The sequence below is a fragment of the Peromyscus californicus genome, unplaced genomic scaffold (assembly GCF_007827085.1).
Source record: "Peromyscus californicus insignis strain IS unplaced genomic scaffold, ASM782708v3 Scaffold_5__1_contigs__length_169319896, whole genome shotgun sequence".
In the NCBI taxonomy this organism is placed as follows: domain Eukaryota; kingdom Metazoa; phylum Chordata; class Mammalia; order Rodentia; family Cricetidae; genus Peromyscus; species Peromyscus californicus.
Window position 1 is genome coordinate 113,350,940 of NW_026294573.1, and position 16,074 is coordinate 113,367,013.

The following is a 16,074-nucleotide window of genomic DNA, read 5'->3' on the forward strand; positions in this document are numbered from 1 at the left end:
GATCTGAGGGTGAGCTGGGAGGGCTGCCATTTTATACACTTTCCTTCCTCAAAACCCACACAAAATTTCCCAAGGGAAAAGGCATAGGGGAACTCCCATAACACATAGTGAGAATCATTAAAAATAAAAGCCAAAGGGTGCTGGAGAATTGTGAACTACGAAGTCAAAATGCTGGAACTTTGCCAAGCAGCAATAGTCGTCATGCTATCCACGCCACCCTAACCTGAGCTCTAAGTTCCAAGAAGCAGCTGTTTGGAGATTTAAGGAGAAAGGCAGCTGATCCCAACCCCAGACACCCAGTGGTTACAAAAGAAGGCAATAGACTGCCATCTCAAACACAGCTTGTCTAAGGAGAGCATCAAACCCCCAATCTGTCCCTAACACTTCCCCCTTCCCTATCCTTAGCTGCAAAAACCCCAGACTAAGGCTTGTAATCTGCATTCTCTTGAACTCAGGTCGTTGAGTGACTGGGTCCTATGACCTGGTTATGGTGTGGCCAGAGCTACTGATGCCACCTCTCTGACCTTAAGTCAAGCCTGCTCTAGCTGTTTGATGTTACCTAAATTCTCATCTTACTACAGATTAAATTCTTCCTTGTCCTAGCAGAGACCTAGCCCATAATTGGCCCCATGTTTTCCTATCCAAATACATGCTTTCAAGAGTGTTTGAGGGACAGCTTTCCCCTTGAGCCTCAGTCTTACCTTCCTTTCCTTCTTCAGAATTCATATCACATGTTGAAGCATTACTGTGGCCCTAACACATGTTATGATTTGAATGTGACCCTCAAAGTTCCATGTGTTGGAAACTCAGTGTCCAGATCACATGGTAAATGTATCTAAAAGCTGGGCTTTTAGGGGGTGCTGTGGTTTGAATACAAATGTCTCCCGAAGGCTCACATGTCTGAATCACTGTCCCAGATGGTAGCACTGTTTTAGGAGGCCATGGAATCTTTGGGACATGTGGCCTGGCTAGCACATGGTCACAGAAGTTGGAGGGGTTGGCTTTAAAGGTTATATCTGCGTATGGCTCTTGCTGGAGCTTTATGTGATCTGATTCACCAGCATGAGTATCCCCAGACACATATTCCTGCCAGTCTGAACGCTCCCTCTCTACGCCAGACAAAAAATGATGAAGTAAATCCTTCCTCCCTTCAGTCGCTTCTGTCAAGAATTTTGTCACAGCAACCCAAAAGTAACTAATACAGGAGACAATTAGGAGACAAGATTGGATGAGGTCCGTGTTCTTGAACGTTCCAGTTTCTAGAACCCACAATTAGGCACCGTGTGCCCAAGGCAGGCCTGCTCAACCTCCAGAGAAGCTGCAGACTAAGATCAGTCACGTGGACAATCAGTGATGCCGAGCTGGTACACCTTGATGAGTTGGCTGAGCTTCCCTGAACTCTTCACACATCCTTGCTGGGGAAAACAAGCACAGTCCATATAGGTCCAAGAGGAGAGAACACTTTCGAGTTCCGCCCCTGTCCTCCAGACCCTCTCCTGTGCACCTCTTCCTTTGCTGATTCTGGTTTTACGCTACAGTAATAAGTGGTAACCATGAGTATAATGGCTCTTCTGAGTTCCCTGAGTCCTTAAATATCAGGGTAGCCTTGGAAGCTCACTAAACTCGCAGCCACCTAAGGTAATGCATGTCACAGTGGTACTTGAACTAGCCTGGCTGAGCCCACTCTATGAATCCCACGCTGGCACACAGCCTCTGAACGGGTGGGCTAGAAGCTACAGCTGAGGTCAAGGCTGGTGACTAGAGATGATGAATCTTTAGCATGGGCAAGGGACTGTTGAAACCAGTAACTGGAACCAGTTGACACAAGATGTATGTAAGGGGACAGAGGACACGAGGTGGGGAGTGATCCTGAAGGAACAGAGATGTGAGAGCCAACCATGCTGAGGGAGAGAGAGGATCAAGCAGCAGCAGCAGACCCTTCCCTGGCTTGGAATTCATGGAGGTTCGACAGTCCTGTGTGCCTGGTCTGCAGAACTAATTCCTGTCCTGGAGTCATGTGCAGGAGAGCAGACTTTATAAGGAAGACTCTTCCCCTCACAGGAAGCTGGTGGGGACGGTGAGGAAGAGGAAGAGTGTCCTTCAGTAAGCAAGGATCTGGAGGGGGGCATCCCCTTAGCTCCTCAGAAACAACCTTCTGACCCCAGATGCTTTAACTTAAAGAACTTCTTATCAGAATCATACCCTTTATATCACCCAAAATTCTGGTAGAGATTTCCTTAAATTTTCTAGCCATCTCCTACCACGATTCAGGGTCAGCTAAATGAGTCAGGTTGCCTTCTTAACGCTCACTCAGTGGTAGTAGAAGAAAGGGCCACTTGTAGAAGTAAGAAGTCACTCTAGGGGGCTGGAGAAATGGCTTAGAGGTTAAGAGCACTGACTGCTCTTCCAGAGGTCCTGAGTTCAATTCCCAGCAACCACATGGTGGCTCACAACCATCTGTAATAAGGTCTGGTGCTCTCTTCTGGTCATACATGCTGTATACATAATAAATAAATAAATCTTTTTTTTAAAAAAAAAGAAGTCACTCTAGAGTGTGGAACCTTCTGGTCGGAGTAGGTGGGACCTCGAGGGTGGGGACTGGACTTGGACACAGGGATAATGATAACGATGACATTAAGGATGCTGTTTTGCTGAGGAAGAAGGGGAGGAGCCTGAAACAGGAAGCGGGGGTATCAGACTAGATTTCCACTGCAGACCTAGGTCCCCTTCTCTCCAGGATCACACTGTGCTTTCTCCAATGCTCAAGTCCTGTTGTATTCTCAGCCCTTGGTTCATTCCACAAGGATGCCCCAGGGCAGAAGCGCTGAGCTGGCTTCAGGAGGGCCTCACAAGAGCGTGGAAGTGCTTTTCTAGACAGACCTAGAGTGAACACACCAGGAAACGGAATGGGTCTGTGGATGTGAGGCAGAGCAGGGGACAGGACGCGGAGGACACTGTGTACATAGAATGAGCATAGCTTACATAAGCTCAGGGAAGGAAAAGACCACTCATTCATTCCCACAGTTCTAGGCACAGGGTGGGGGCTCAGTGTTTAATGAATGATTAAATGAATAGGGAAATGAACATTTCCTCTAGCATTTATAAAATCATGTCAGTTGCCAGTTTTGTTGAGGCCCAATCATTTCCTGTCCCGTTCTGAGAGTTTTTTCTTCCAGTGTAGGCACTTAATCCAACTGGATAAGTTCACCGATTTTTGCACCCAGTTTCTTACCCAGAATGCCCCTTGGTTTGTCCTTCCTTTTCTTTCTTCCCATACTGAGCATCTCAGAATATCTGGGAGGCATTTGAGTCTTTCATTAAGTAGGTGTGGGGGGAGTTCTTGTGAGCAAGTTCATATACAGCAAAAGACAGCTCTGTTGAGAGAGGTGGGTAGGGTGATGTGGAACACAGCATGAACTAGGAAAAGACCCACAAAGATGGGGTGAGGGCAGCTGGAGGTCCCTGGGCTCCTCCAAGCCAGCTGGTGTAGGAAGTGTGGTCGTCAGGTCCATGTGTCCACCAAGGGCTGTCCATGCCCTTTCTTAGACACAGCCTTGGAATCCCTAGGAAAACACTGACCAATAAATTAGGTTGAAAAATATATAGAAGGCCGGAAATATCAACCTGGAGTATTTGTCAATGGCGTGGGTGTTCTGGAAGATGTAGAGCCCCATTTGGCCTTTGAGAAGGCCTCTCTTTCTGGAGGATGTCAATTCACTGTTGAGGGCCAAATGGACCACTATTTTGTCTTGCCTTTCTTCTTCTGGCAGAATATGGCTTCTCGGGTAGCCAGCCAGGCTGTTGGCCTCAGATTCACTGTAGCTTCCATCTAGCATCATGGTTCTTGAGTGAAGCATTCCACACATGCATGGAAACTACAGGCAGCAAACAAAAGGGCTCAGTTAGATCCTGAAGATGGGAAGAGGAGCTGGCCTGGTTACAAAGGGACAACCCACTGATACTCTGGCATCCAGAGAGACATAGTTACAACCACCTCAGCAAGTACTGAGTCCAGCAATTTCCAACCCTGGTTGCCTGTTAGAATCCCCAGGACCACGACATAACCACTCTACACTAGCTTCAAACTTCCAAATGGTCCTGCTATTGTGTACCAGTTTCCTCTCAATTGAAACATTCCATCCTTCAGGGAAGCTCATTCAGACAGCACGGTGGTTTGAAAGAAAGTGGCCCCCAAAGGGAGTGGCACTCTTAGGAGGTGTGGCCTTGTTGGAGCAGGTATGGGTTTATTGGAGGAAGTGTATCCCTGTGGGGGTGGACTTTGACATCTCCTATGCTCAAGCCATATTCAGTGTGGCAAGCAGTCGCTTCTGCTGCCTGTGGATCAAGGTGTAGAACTCTCAGCTCCTTCTCCAGCACTGTGTCTGCCTGCATGCCACCATACCACCCACCTTGACAATAATGGATTAAACCTCTAAACTGTAACCCAGCCTCAATTCAATGTTTTCCTTTATAAGAGTTGCCTTGGTCATGGTGTCTCTTCATAGCAATAGAAACCCTAACAATACAGACAGAAAGTAAACAAATTCAAAATAGCTTCAGGAAGTTCCTGAAACTGACCAGACTCAACAGGCCCTCTTCCTCCCCAAGAGTGTATGAGCAGTGAAGACTGCTGGCAAGCCAAGCTGCAAAGAAGACTCTGAGGCAATCCCAGAAACAGAGAAGAAGCAGAAACCTAAGGAAGTATGGAGAAAAAAAACAAAAACCAACTAAGTTCCCTGGAAGAGGCTCAGACTAACTGAGCCACCTGGGGTTGGAGAGGACACTCTCCAACCTGCTGACCTACCTGCAGGCTGTGCAGTGCCGTACAGGTTCCCAACTTTTGTGAGCTGGCACCCTGGGGTGGGCTTTATTGATGCAGCTGGCTTTGAGTTATTTCTGCTCCTGTGAGTAACCCTTCACCCATATTCTTGTAAGTAATCCCAGTAAAACACATTGGTTCACCAAGTTGGATTTTGGTGGTATCCATATTTTGGTCTGTCATGGGCTACCTATCTGGAGTGAATAGATGTGTGCATGTGCATGTGAGTGTGAGTGTGTGTGAGTGTGCGTGTGAGTGTGTGTGTGTGTTTGGCATCTGCCATACAACAGCTGTGCAGCCAGAATTGAGAACCACTGATCAAGTCCAATTTCAGAGGTAAAAACTAAGATCCAAGTGCTACACAGTTCTCCTGAAGCCAGGTAGCAGATATGAGATTCAGAGTTTTATCTTATTCTTTTTGTTTGACATCAAATCTCACTGTGTAACCCAGGCTTGCCTAAAACTCTCCAATTTCCTCTTTCTAACTCATGAATGCTTAAACCAGGAATTGAAATCTATGTGTTCTGTTTCTAGTGCTGAGATCTACCTCTGTGTTCATGAATAAAGAAAAAAGAAAAAAGAAAAAAAAAGATTAGGAAAGGCTGGGAATGTCACCCAGTGGTAGAGCACTGGTTCTGTCCCCAGCATTGGAAAAAACTTAAAGCAGAGTGCCCTTATTTCAAAGTTGCATTTAAGTAAGAGTTAAGGGTCATAAGTGGACATAGTAGCACATACATGTAATCCCAACATTCTGGAAACTGAGGCAGAAAGATCACAAGTTGGAGCCAGCCTGGGCTATTTGTGAGAGACCTTGTCTCTTAACAAATATATAAATAGTAGGCCGGGCGGTGGTGGCGCACGCCTTTAATCCCAGCACTCGGGAGGCAGAGCCAGGCGGATCTCTGTGAGTTCGACGCCAGCCTGGACTACCAAGTGAGTTCCAGGAAAGGCGCAAAGCTACACAGAGAAACCCTGTCTCGAAAAACCAAAAAAAAAAAAAAAAAACAAATATATAAATAGTAAAAGAGCTGGAGTTTATGGTGCTTATACTGCATTTTAAGATTAATTAATTTGCATGTGGTGGGAGCAAGCTCATGGATGCACATGCAGAGGCCAGATGAGGACATTAAGTATCTTCCTGCGTTATTCTCCACTTCATTCATTCATTCATTCATTCATTCATTCATTCATTCATGCATTCATTCATTCATTTTGAGACAAGGCTCACTATGTAACACTGGCTGGCCCAGAACTCACTTTGTGGATTAGGCTGGCCTACAACACAAAGAGATCCACCTACCTCTGCCTCCCAAGTGCTGAGTTTAAAGGTGTGGGCTATCACAGCCAGCTCTTTATTATTATTATTATTATTATTATCATCATCATCTTGTGTATCTGTATGTGGATATGTTCGTGTGAGTAGGTACCCATTGGGGCCAGAGGATTGGCTCCTCTAGAGCTGGAGTTGCAGGTGGTTGTGAGGCGCCTAACATGGGTGCTGGGAGCTGAACTCTGTAGTCATCCACAAGAGCAGGACGCATTCTTAACTATGGAGCCATCTCTGCAGCCTTGCCTTATTTCTTGAAGCAGGGTCTCTCACTGACCCTAAAGTTCACTATTTCGGCTAGGCTGGATGGCCAGCAAGCCACCTCAGTCATCTGCTTCCTTCTGCAGCCCTGGAGTTCAGGCACGTGTGGACGCAGGTGTTACCAACCCAGGAAATGCTCTTACCTGTGTGTTTCCTCCATAACCCTAATGTTGCATTTTCAAACAGCTCAGCTGCACCAGCAACGGTTGGAAAAGCTCGGTTAATTGTTGAAGGGCAGGTAGCAGAAGACAAAATATTTCTCCTGCCATTTCACATGGAAAACACAATTAATTGTTAAACTGTTCCCAAAGTGGTAGCTGAGCAGAATTAGGTGAAAGCTTGGTTATCTTTTAAAATAGAAAAATAAAGGATTACCAAACAAAAGTATTTATATAGGGGGCTGGAAAGATGGCTCAGTGGTTAAGAGCCCTTGCTATTTTTGCAGAGGACCCAGGTTCAATTTCCAGCACCCACATGGTGGCTCACAATAGTTGATAGGTCCATAATTCCAGTTCCAGGACATCTGACACCCTCTTCTGACCTCCTCAGGTACCAGGCATCCACATGGTGTATAGACATACATGAGAGTAAAACACTCAAACACATAAAACAAATAAATAAATCTAAAAAAAGAAGACTATGTAAAAGGTATTTAAATCAGGCTGGAGTGATGGCTTAGTGCTTAAGAGCAGCCTAGTGCATTTGGAGACAGTGTGGAAACACTTGAATAATTCAGATACCATGCTTGAAAGCCAGTTCTGTAAAGGGAACACGTTCTTTTCCTAAAATTTAAAGGCCCTTCAGGTAAGGGGTCAGCAGTTACCCAGGTGAACACAGATGTGGAATTTTCATGTTTTCTAGGTGACTGCCATGTTGACTGGTATAATTGTCAGCAATGTGTTGGTAATGATGACACAGGAGAAACTGGGAGTAATAAGTTGATGTTGTAAAGCATCCAGTCAATATATAAGTTCTATAAAGTAGAATTTGGCTGAAGGAACATGCCTAGGTATCTTATCAGAAAGAGCATGATTCTGCCGACAGATAGGGCGACCCTGGCTGACGACTGCCTGGGAAAGCAGCCTTGGTCTGTGCGGGGATAACTATGACAATATATTACATTGTAAATACTTCCATTTGTCCAAACAACCAAGCCTTGGAATTTCTGTCTCTGTGAAACATGGTTAATTGCTCAAACCATAACTTGGGCTTGGAGCTTAAAAGAGCTATGTAGATGACATCACATATAATATAACTCAAAACCTAGATAAGCCCCAGATGATTTCTGTCCAGTTTAGGCACTAGCCAAAACTGGACAAACACTGTTATTGTTAAAGAGTTTTTCCTGAACGTATGAAGTAAGTTCTCACTGGGTACTTACTTCTCTGGCACAGTAAATCGGGGAGTGTGTGTGTGTGTGTGTGTGTGTGTTTGATTGCTAGGAGACTGAATTCAGGGCTTTGTACTGTGATTAATACAACATTCCTGTATGGAATATTTTATTTGCATTTCATGTTACTGTATAACGTGATAAAATAAAGTATTGGAAGTACAGCATTTCTGGGGAATCCAAAGGATAACTATTAGTCTTAATTCATACTTGGCTAATGTTTACAGAGCATCAATTATTAAAGGGGCTTTGGGAAGCCTGGGAGTGTAGCTCATTGGTTAAGTACTTGCTTAGCACAGGTAAGGCTCTAGATTCATTCCCAACAGCAATAATAAACAAGTCAATAAATAAAGGAACTTTTTAAAACTCCAGAAGACAACTTTTGTCTCTTCTTTTCATAGAACAGGAAGCCTCTACCTATTATTAGTGTGTTCACTAATAATAACAGTAATATATAATGTGTGTCTAGAATCCTTCAGTTTCAAAACAGCTTTCCCATGCATGACCTCATGTGACCCTACAAGGGATCCTAGAGGAAGATGGGACAGAGGTTCTACAACCTCTTTCTACCCGTGAGGAAACCAAGGCAGAGTTCAGACGGCAGAGCTGGATCTAAACTCAGCCTTTGCTGCTCTTGTTCTTTGTCCAAACACTTCTCCACTGTGTAGAAAAGTGAGAACAGATTCTCAAGAGGGATCGGCCTCCTTTGGAAGAAGATGAGAGCCCTTCTGAGGGGACCAGGCAAGCGGTAAAGACAGCTAGAAATCTACTGGTGGTAGGGTCACATTCTTATTCCTTCTGTGTCCATTTTCCTGTATATAAGAAAAGGTGGGGATTTAATCCCTAGTGGGCAGCGATTGGGCTTTCTGTTGACACCCTGGCTGCCTTCAACAGAAGCACTGCCAGTCTGACGACCCGATGGGTACCCTTATGCCAGCACCAGCTATGCTGAAAACTCTATATGGCTATTTTAAGGAAACAAGACAATGGTTGCCGCTGCTCACTCTGGCTCCTGAAGTGTGGCCGCACCTGAACTATTTAAATCAGTCTGTACCTTTTCTCTATCATAAGTCTTGGTGACATCTAGCATCTGGGTAACCTTGAAACCATGTCCACAAGGCAGGGGAGTGGTGTTTCCTCTGGTGGCCTAGCAGAGTGACCTCGGTGATGAGTGCAGGGGGACAGTGCCTTGCAAATATGAGCCTTCATTTGCATGCAGGGCCTGCTGTTTTTGCATGATCACCCGTTCTCCAGCTGTGTTAGCAGGCTGTTCGGCTCAGTTTGGTGAGACAACTGGGAGATGCCTTTCTGTGTTGCCTCCACTGGGCTTGTAACAACAGTGCACACCCCCAGCTTCTCTTGAGTGGTCTTTGGCCACCTAATTTTTGGCATGCCTGAGCCAGTAACTTGAAAATAGAAGTAGCAGGAGACAGGGAACAAAGGCAGTGGCCGCTGAGCGGCGGCGGCGGCAGCAGAGCAGCCCACACTTGGGGCTGCAGGGGCAGCCATCTGACAGCTGCAGAAGACAGACCCGTGAGGCTGGCGGACTGCAGTGGGAAACACAGGCAGCAAAGACAAAGCGGCGGCGGCAGCTGCCTCCTGACCAGTGACCACAGGAGCGAGAGGCAGCAGGAAGGCTGGAGAGGGCAGGAGCTGGGGCGCGGTGAAAGCACAGAGGACAGAGAGTGGAAACCGGGGCGGGATATCGACGGCTGTGAAAGCCACAGAAGAGGAATTGCGGGTCCTGGTAGCTGAAGATCTCCAGACAGCTGCCAGGCCATTAGGGCCAGGGATCTCAGATCCCAGACCCAGGAGCTGTACTGGTGGCTGCTTGTCAAAGGCTAAGGAATCCTGACTTCCTAGGCCTCTGTGAGAGCTGTGAACAGTTTCAGATCTTACTCCTGGGGGACTTTGCCTGTTGGTGCAGACTCAGCTTAGCTCTTTCCTGAGGACCCTTGCAGGCTTCATTTCTGGTTCATCTCCATCCTTTGTGCCAACCACCAATCCATCAGCGGCCACACTGGGTTGGAACTCAGGGTGATGATTCTCACTATCCTCCCTGCCCTCTGGTATGTTCTCTGTAGACTTATTTCTCATCCTGTGGTAGCCTGCTCACAGCAGCCCCCTCCCACACCAGCTCCATTTGCTGGGGACTCCACCTCTTGGTACAGACCCAGGATTCTCCTCACCCTTTCATCCCTGCTCTCCAGACTCATTCTTTGTCCCTACTGCAGCCTGCTTGCAGGAGCCCCTCCTTCCACACCTCCAACCCTTGGGGACTGTCTTTTGGTGGGGACCAGATCCCCGTACCTTTTTCCCACAGCCCCTCTCAGTCTTTCCTCCTAGTCCATCTCCATTCCTTTCTGCTGCCCACCAACCTGAAAAAGCTGTGTCTACCAGGGAACCCACAGCCACCACACTTGCCTAGGATCCAGAGAGGCCAACAGCAACCAAAGAAGAAAACACCCAACAAAGACAAGACCAGCTATCAACACCGAGAATCACCTCAGATACTTTAACTCCAGACACCTAGACTCCAGCATAAACACACACAAGAATACCAAGAGAATATGCCTCCACCAAAGGCCAGTAACTACTACAGTAGGCCCTGAGAAATGCAATATAGCAAAAGCACAACATAAGGACTTCAAAACAGCAATTAGGAATATGTTCAAGGACCTTCAAGAATATATATAAAGAAAACCCTTAATGAAGTCTGTGAAAACACCAACAGTTGAGTGAAATAATGACAATTCAAGACATGAAAATTTAACAAAGAAATAGAATCACTAAGGAAAGCAAAACTGGAAATAAAAAAATTAGGATTTCAAACAAATGCTCAGAGGTAAGCATCACCAATAGATTACAAGAAATGGAAGAGAGAATCTCGGTTATTGAAGACAAGGCGGAGCCAGCGGTGGTGGCACACGCCCTTAATCCCAGCACTCTGGAGGCAGAGTCAGGCGGATCTCTGTGAGTTCAAGGCCAGCCTAGTCTACAGAGTGAGATCCAGGACAGGCACTAAAAATACACAAAGAAACCCTATCTCGAAAAAATTATAAATAAATAAATAGAAGAAGAAAAAGACAAGGCAGAAGAAATGGATAGCTCTGTCAAAGTAAATGTTAAATCTAAAACAATCCAAATCCAAAACATCTAGGAAATCTAGGACAGCATGAAAAGACCAACCCTGTGAACAATATGGATGGAGGAAGGAGAAGCAGCTCAGGTTAGAGGTCCAGAAACCATTTTTAAACAAAATCATAGAAGAAAAGTTCTCCCAACCTAAAGAAAGGGATGCCTATCAAGGTACAAGAAACATACAGAACACCAAATAGTCAAGACCACAAAAGAAATTCCCCTCTGCACATAAAAAATCAAAAGAACTAAATATACAGAATAAAGAAAGGATATAAGCTCCAAGGCAAAAAGACCAAGTAACATATGAAGGCAGACCCATTAGAACCACACCTGACTTCTCAAAGGAGACTCTGAGAACCAGAAGGTCTTGGACAGATGTTCAACAAACTCTGAGAGACCACAGATGCCAGCTCAGACTTCTATACCCAGAAAAACTTTCAATCACAATAAACAGAAAACTAAAAACACTCCATGATAAAAAAAAATTTAAGCTATTTCTATCTACCAACCCAACTCTACAGACACACTAGAAGAAAAGCAAAATTGGTCTAAAGAGGTTAACTGCACCCAAGAAGACACAGGAATAAATAATCCCAGAACAATAAATCAAGGGAGGGAGGGGCACATCATAGCAAAATAACAGGAATCAATAAACATTGTTCGCTGATAATTCTCAATACTGATGCTCAATTCCCCAAACAGGGTCCATATTTCTGTTGCATCCAAGAAACACACCTCACCATGAAGGGTAGACACCACCTTAGGTGGAAAGGATGGAAAAAATAATTCTGAGCAAATGAACCCAAGAAGCAAGCGGGTATATCCATTTTAACCTCTGATAAAATAGACTTCAAACCAAAACTAATCAGAAGAGATGGGGAAAGAGACCACATACTCATCAAAGGAAAATTCCACCAATAGGATACTGTAGTTTTTAATATTTATACACCAAATACAAAGGCACCTGAGTACATAAAAGAAACTACTACAGCTTAAATCACATGTTTGTCCTCACACACTGATAGTGGGTAACTCCAATATTCCACTCTCACCAGTGAACAGGTCATCCAGACAAAACATAAATAGAAAACTGCTGATGTTAAATAATGTCATGAGTCAAAGGGACCTAACAGCTTCAGAACATTTCGCCCAAGCACAAAAGAAAAATTTTCTTCTCAGCAGCTCATGGAACTCTCTCCAGATTGACCACGTACTTGGATACAAAGCCAGTCTTAACATATACAAGAAACTTAAAATAGTCCCCAGCAACCTATCTGATCACCATGATTAAAGCTGGGTGTCAACAACAGAGAGTATGCAAACTTGTGGAAGCTGAACAACTCACTGCTGAATGACAATTGGGTCGAGACATAAATCAAGAAGAAAATTAAAAACTTTTTAAAATTGAATGCAAATGGAACCACAGCACAGCCAAACTTATGGAGCATCATAAAGGCAGTTCTAAGGGATGAGTTCATTGCACTAAGTGCCTATATAAAATAATTGGAGAGATCTCATACTAGTAACTTAACAGCACACCTGAAAGCTTTAGAACAAAAAGAAATACCACTCAAAGGGAGGAGACAGCAAGAAATAATCAAACAAGAGGCTGAAAACAATAAAATATAAACAAACAACACAAAGAATCAATGAAACAAAGAGTTGGTACTTTGAAAAAGATCAATAATGTCTGATCTCAGAAGCTTAGCAGGGAACCTGGTTAGTACTTGGATGGTAGAAAATAAGATTGACAAACACCTAACTATGTTAATTAAAAGACAGAGGTAGAAGATCCAAATTAATAAAATTAGAGATGAAAAGGGGGACATTCCAACAGATACTGAGGAAATCCAAAGAATCACGACATACTTTACAAATCTGTACTCCACCAAACTGGAAAACCTAAAATAAATGGATGAATTTCTTGATATATAAGACCTATGGAAGTGAAGGTTGTCCATTCTCTCCATATCTATTCAATATAATAGTTGCAGTCTTAGCTAGAGCGATAAGACAACTGAAGGATATCAAGGGGATACACATAGGAAAGGGAGAAGTAAAGTAGCCTTATTTGCAGATGAAATGATTTGATACATAAAAGACCCAAAAGACTCCACCAGGAAATGTATACAGCTGATAAATATTTTCAGCAAGGTAGCAGAATACAGAGTTAATACACAAAAATCAGTAGCCTTCCTATATACAAATGACAGAAGGAGAAAGAAATCAGGGAAATAGCACCTTTCAGAATAGCCAAACAAACAACAACAAAAAACCCTTGAGATAACTCTAACCAAGCAATTGAAAGACTTGTATAATAAAAACTTTAAGCTATTGAAGAAGACACCAGAAGGTGGAAAGTTCTCCCATGCTCATGGATTGGTAGGACTAATATAGTAAAAATGGCCATCCCATGAAAAGCAATCTACAGATGCCACACAAACCCCATCAAAATTCCAACATGGTTCTTCACAGATATTGAAAAAACAATTTTCAGCTTTGTGTGGAAACAAATGAATAACAGAACAGGATAGCTAAAACAACCCTGAATAATAAAAGAACTGCTGGAGCTATCACCATCCCAGATTCAGCACTATAGAGCTATAGTGTGTTTTTTATACACACACACACACACACACACACACACACACACACACACACACACTTTTGGATACCTAATTTTTAACAAAGAAGTAAAAAATACAGCATCTTCAACAAATGATCCTGGTCAAACTTCATGGCTGCATGTAGAAGAATGCAAATAGATCCATCCCTATCACCCTGCAGGAAACTCAAGTCCAAATGGATCAAGGTCTCAACATAAGACCTGATACTCTGAATCTGATAGAAGAGAAAGTGGGAAATAGACCTGAACTCATTGGCATGGGAAAGAACTTTCTGAACAGGACACCAATAGCACAGGCACTAAGAACAACAATCATTAAGTAGGGCCTCATGAAACTGAAAAGCTCTGTATGACAAAGGACACCATCATTCAGAACAGTGTAGTAGGTTATAGAATGAGAAAAGATCTTTACCAATTATACATCTGATAGAAGGTTAATATCTAAAACATATTTTTTTAAAAATACTTAAAAAACTTGAACATCAAGAAAACAAATAACTCAATTTAAAAATTTAAAAAATGAGGTACAGAACTAAGCAGAAAGTTTTCAAAAGGTGAAACACAGATGACTGAGAAACACTTAGAGAAATGTTCAACATCCCTAGCCATCAGAGAAACACAAATCAAATGTAGTTTGAGATTCCATCCTACCTCAGTCAGATTGACTAAGATCAGGTAAACAAATGACAGGGGCTGGAGGGATGGCGTTGAGAGCACTGGCTACTTTTCCAGAGGACCCAGGTTTGATTCCCAGCACCTACGTGGCAGCTCACAACTGTCTGTAACTCCAGTTCCAGGGGATCCAACACCCTCACACAGACATACATTCAGGCAAAACACCAATGCACATAAAGAAATTAAAATAAATAACTAAAATATTATTTGACAATGTATGCTGGTGGGGATGTGAGGAATGGTGAACAGGTTATTCACTGCTGGTGGGAGTGTAAGCCTATACAGCCCCTATGGAAATCAGTGTGGTGCTTCCTCAGGAAGCTGGGAATAGATCTCCCTCAAGATCCAGCCATTCCACTCTTGGGCATATATCCTAAAGACTCTACATCCTACTACAGAGACACTTGATATTCCATGATTATTGTTGCTCTATTCATAATAGCCAGAAATTGGAAATAGTCTAGATGTTCAACGGATAAATAGGTAATAAAAATGTGGTACATTTTCACAATGGACTATTATTCAGCTGTTAAGAAAAATGGTGTTACGAAATTTGTAAGATGGAGCTGAAAAAAATTCATTCTGAGTGAGGTAATCCAGACCCCAAAAGACAAATACTTAATGTTTTCTCTTATATGTGGATGTTAGATTTGAGCCTTCAATATGCATGCCACAATCTGAATAACCATAGCGGTTAGGTACTTGGTAAGGGAATGGAGGGGGAGAGGGAAGGGGAGATAGAACGTGTTTTTATGGAGAGACAAAGAGGCTTAAATAGGGAGGGGATAGGAGAAAAGAAAAAGGAGGGGATGCGGGGAGGGACGGCTCACAGTAATTGTCACTTGAAAAGTCATGTGGAAACCTGCTGCTGTAGAAGCCGCCTAAAATAACACATCCATAAAAGGAATACAAATGGAGTCACCAAGTCATGAGGGAGACAGTGCTCCAACCAGACATCTCAGGGCACCAAATAAAACCAGACCAGGAACAGATTACATCTTGTCGAGTCTTTGGCCAAAGGGGCCCTGGAAACCCCAAACATCACAGGCTATCTATCAGTTACTCTGCACAGCCAGACCGTAAGGCCCTGTTGCTGAAGACAGCACTTACATATCTCATTGAACATGAAGGAGTCTTGTTCTAGTTAGTCTAACTAGAAGCTTCCCCCCTACTGACTAGCATTCATGGCACTAGAAGGTGCTAGTAAAGAAGAAAGATAATCATCAACCCAGCTACAAACTCTGTGACCTACAAGAGTGACCTGCCTGCAAGATAGACTGGTACAACACTGGTGCCATAGTAGAGAGGGAGCCACCAGCTTTCTGACCGGATGGAATTAAGGCCCACTCCACGCCCTGCTAAAGTGACCAAGAACCCGAAACTACATACGCCATGGGCCTAGGTTAAAACCAAACACTATCATGCTGCTAAAGAACGTAACAGTGAAAGACTCCTAAGGACATTCTTCTGTACACATAGATCACTCGCCCATCATCAGAGAAACCTTCTTCTTGCAGTAGATGGTAATTAACACTGAGCCCCACAACTAGACAATGTACAGAGTGAGAGACTTTGGAACACTCAGTCCTAAACGGGATGCCTTCATCAAACTTCTCCCCTTGGGGCTCAGAGATCTGTGTGGAAGAGAGAAGGAGAAAAGATTGTGAAACCACAGGTGATGGGTGACTCTCAGGAAACAGTGTCTTCCGCGCAGAAAAGGACCGATGCACACAATAGCTCATGGCGACTGTGGCAGGGTGCACAAGGCTTGCACAAGTTCAAGCCAGATGGGGGTCCCAGCACGGAAAGGGGCAGTGGACAGGGCCTCCCACCCC

General features: G+C 44.0%; 1 protein-coding gene across 3 annotated transcripts in view; it reads right to left on the minus strand.

Moving 5' to 3' along the window:
* Positions 1 to 3,038: 3,038 nt before the first annotated feature.
* Gabrr2 (gamma-aminobutyric acid type A receptor subunit rho2) overlaps positions 3,039 to 16,074 on the minus strand; it is a 43,898-nt gene continuing 30,862 nt past the window's right edge. For all 3 annotated transcript variants that reach the window (XM_052717626.1, XM_052717625.1, XM_052717627.1), the window contains one exon: positions 3,039 to 3,875. In XM_052717626.1, the coding sequence (XP_052573586.1) occupies positions 3,564 to 3,875 (312 nt within the window). In that variant the 3' untranslated portion in view covers positions 3,039 to 3,563. The remainder of the gene's footprint in view (positions 3,876 to 16,074) is intronic.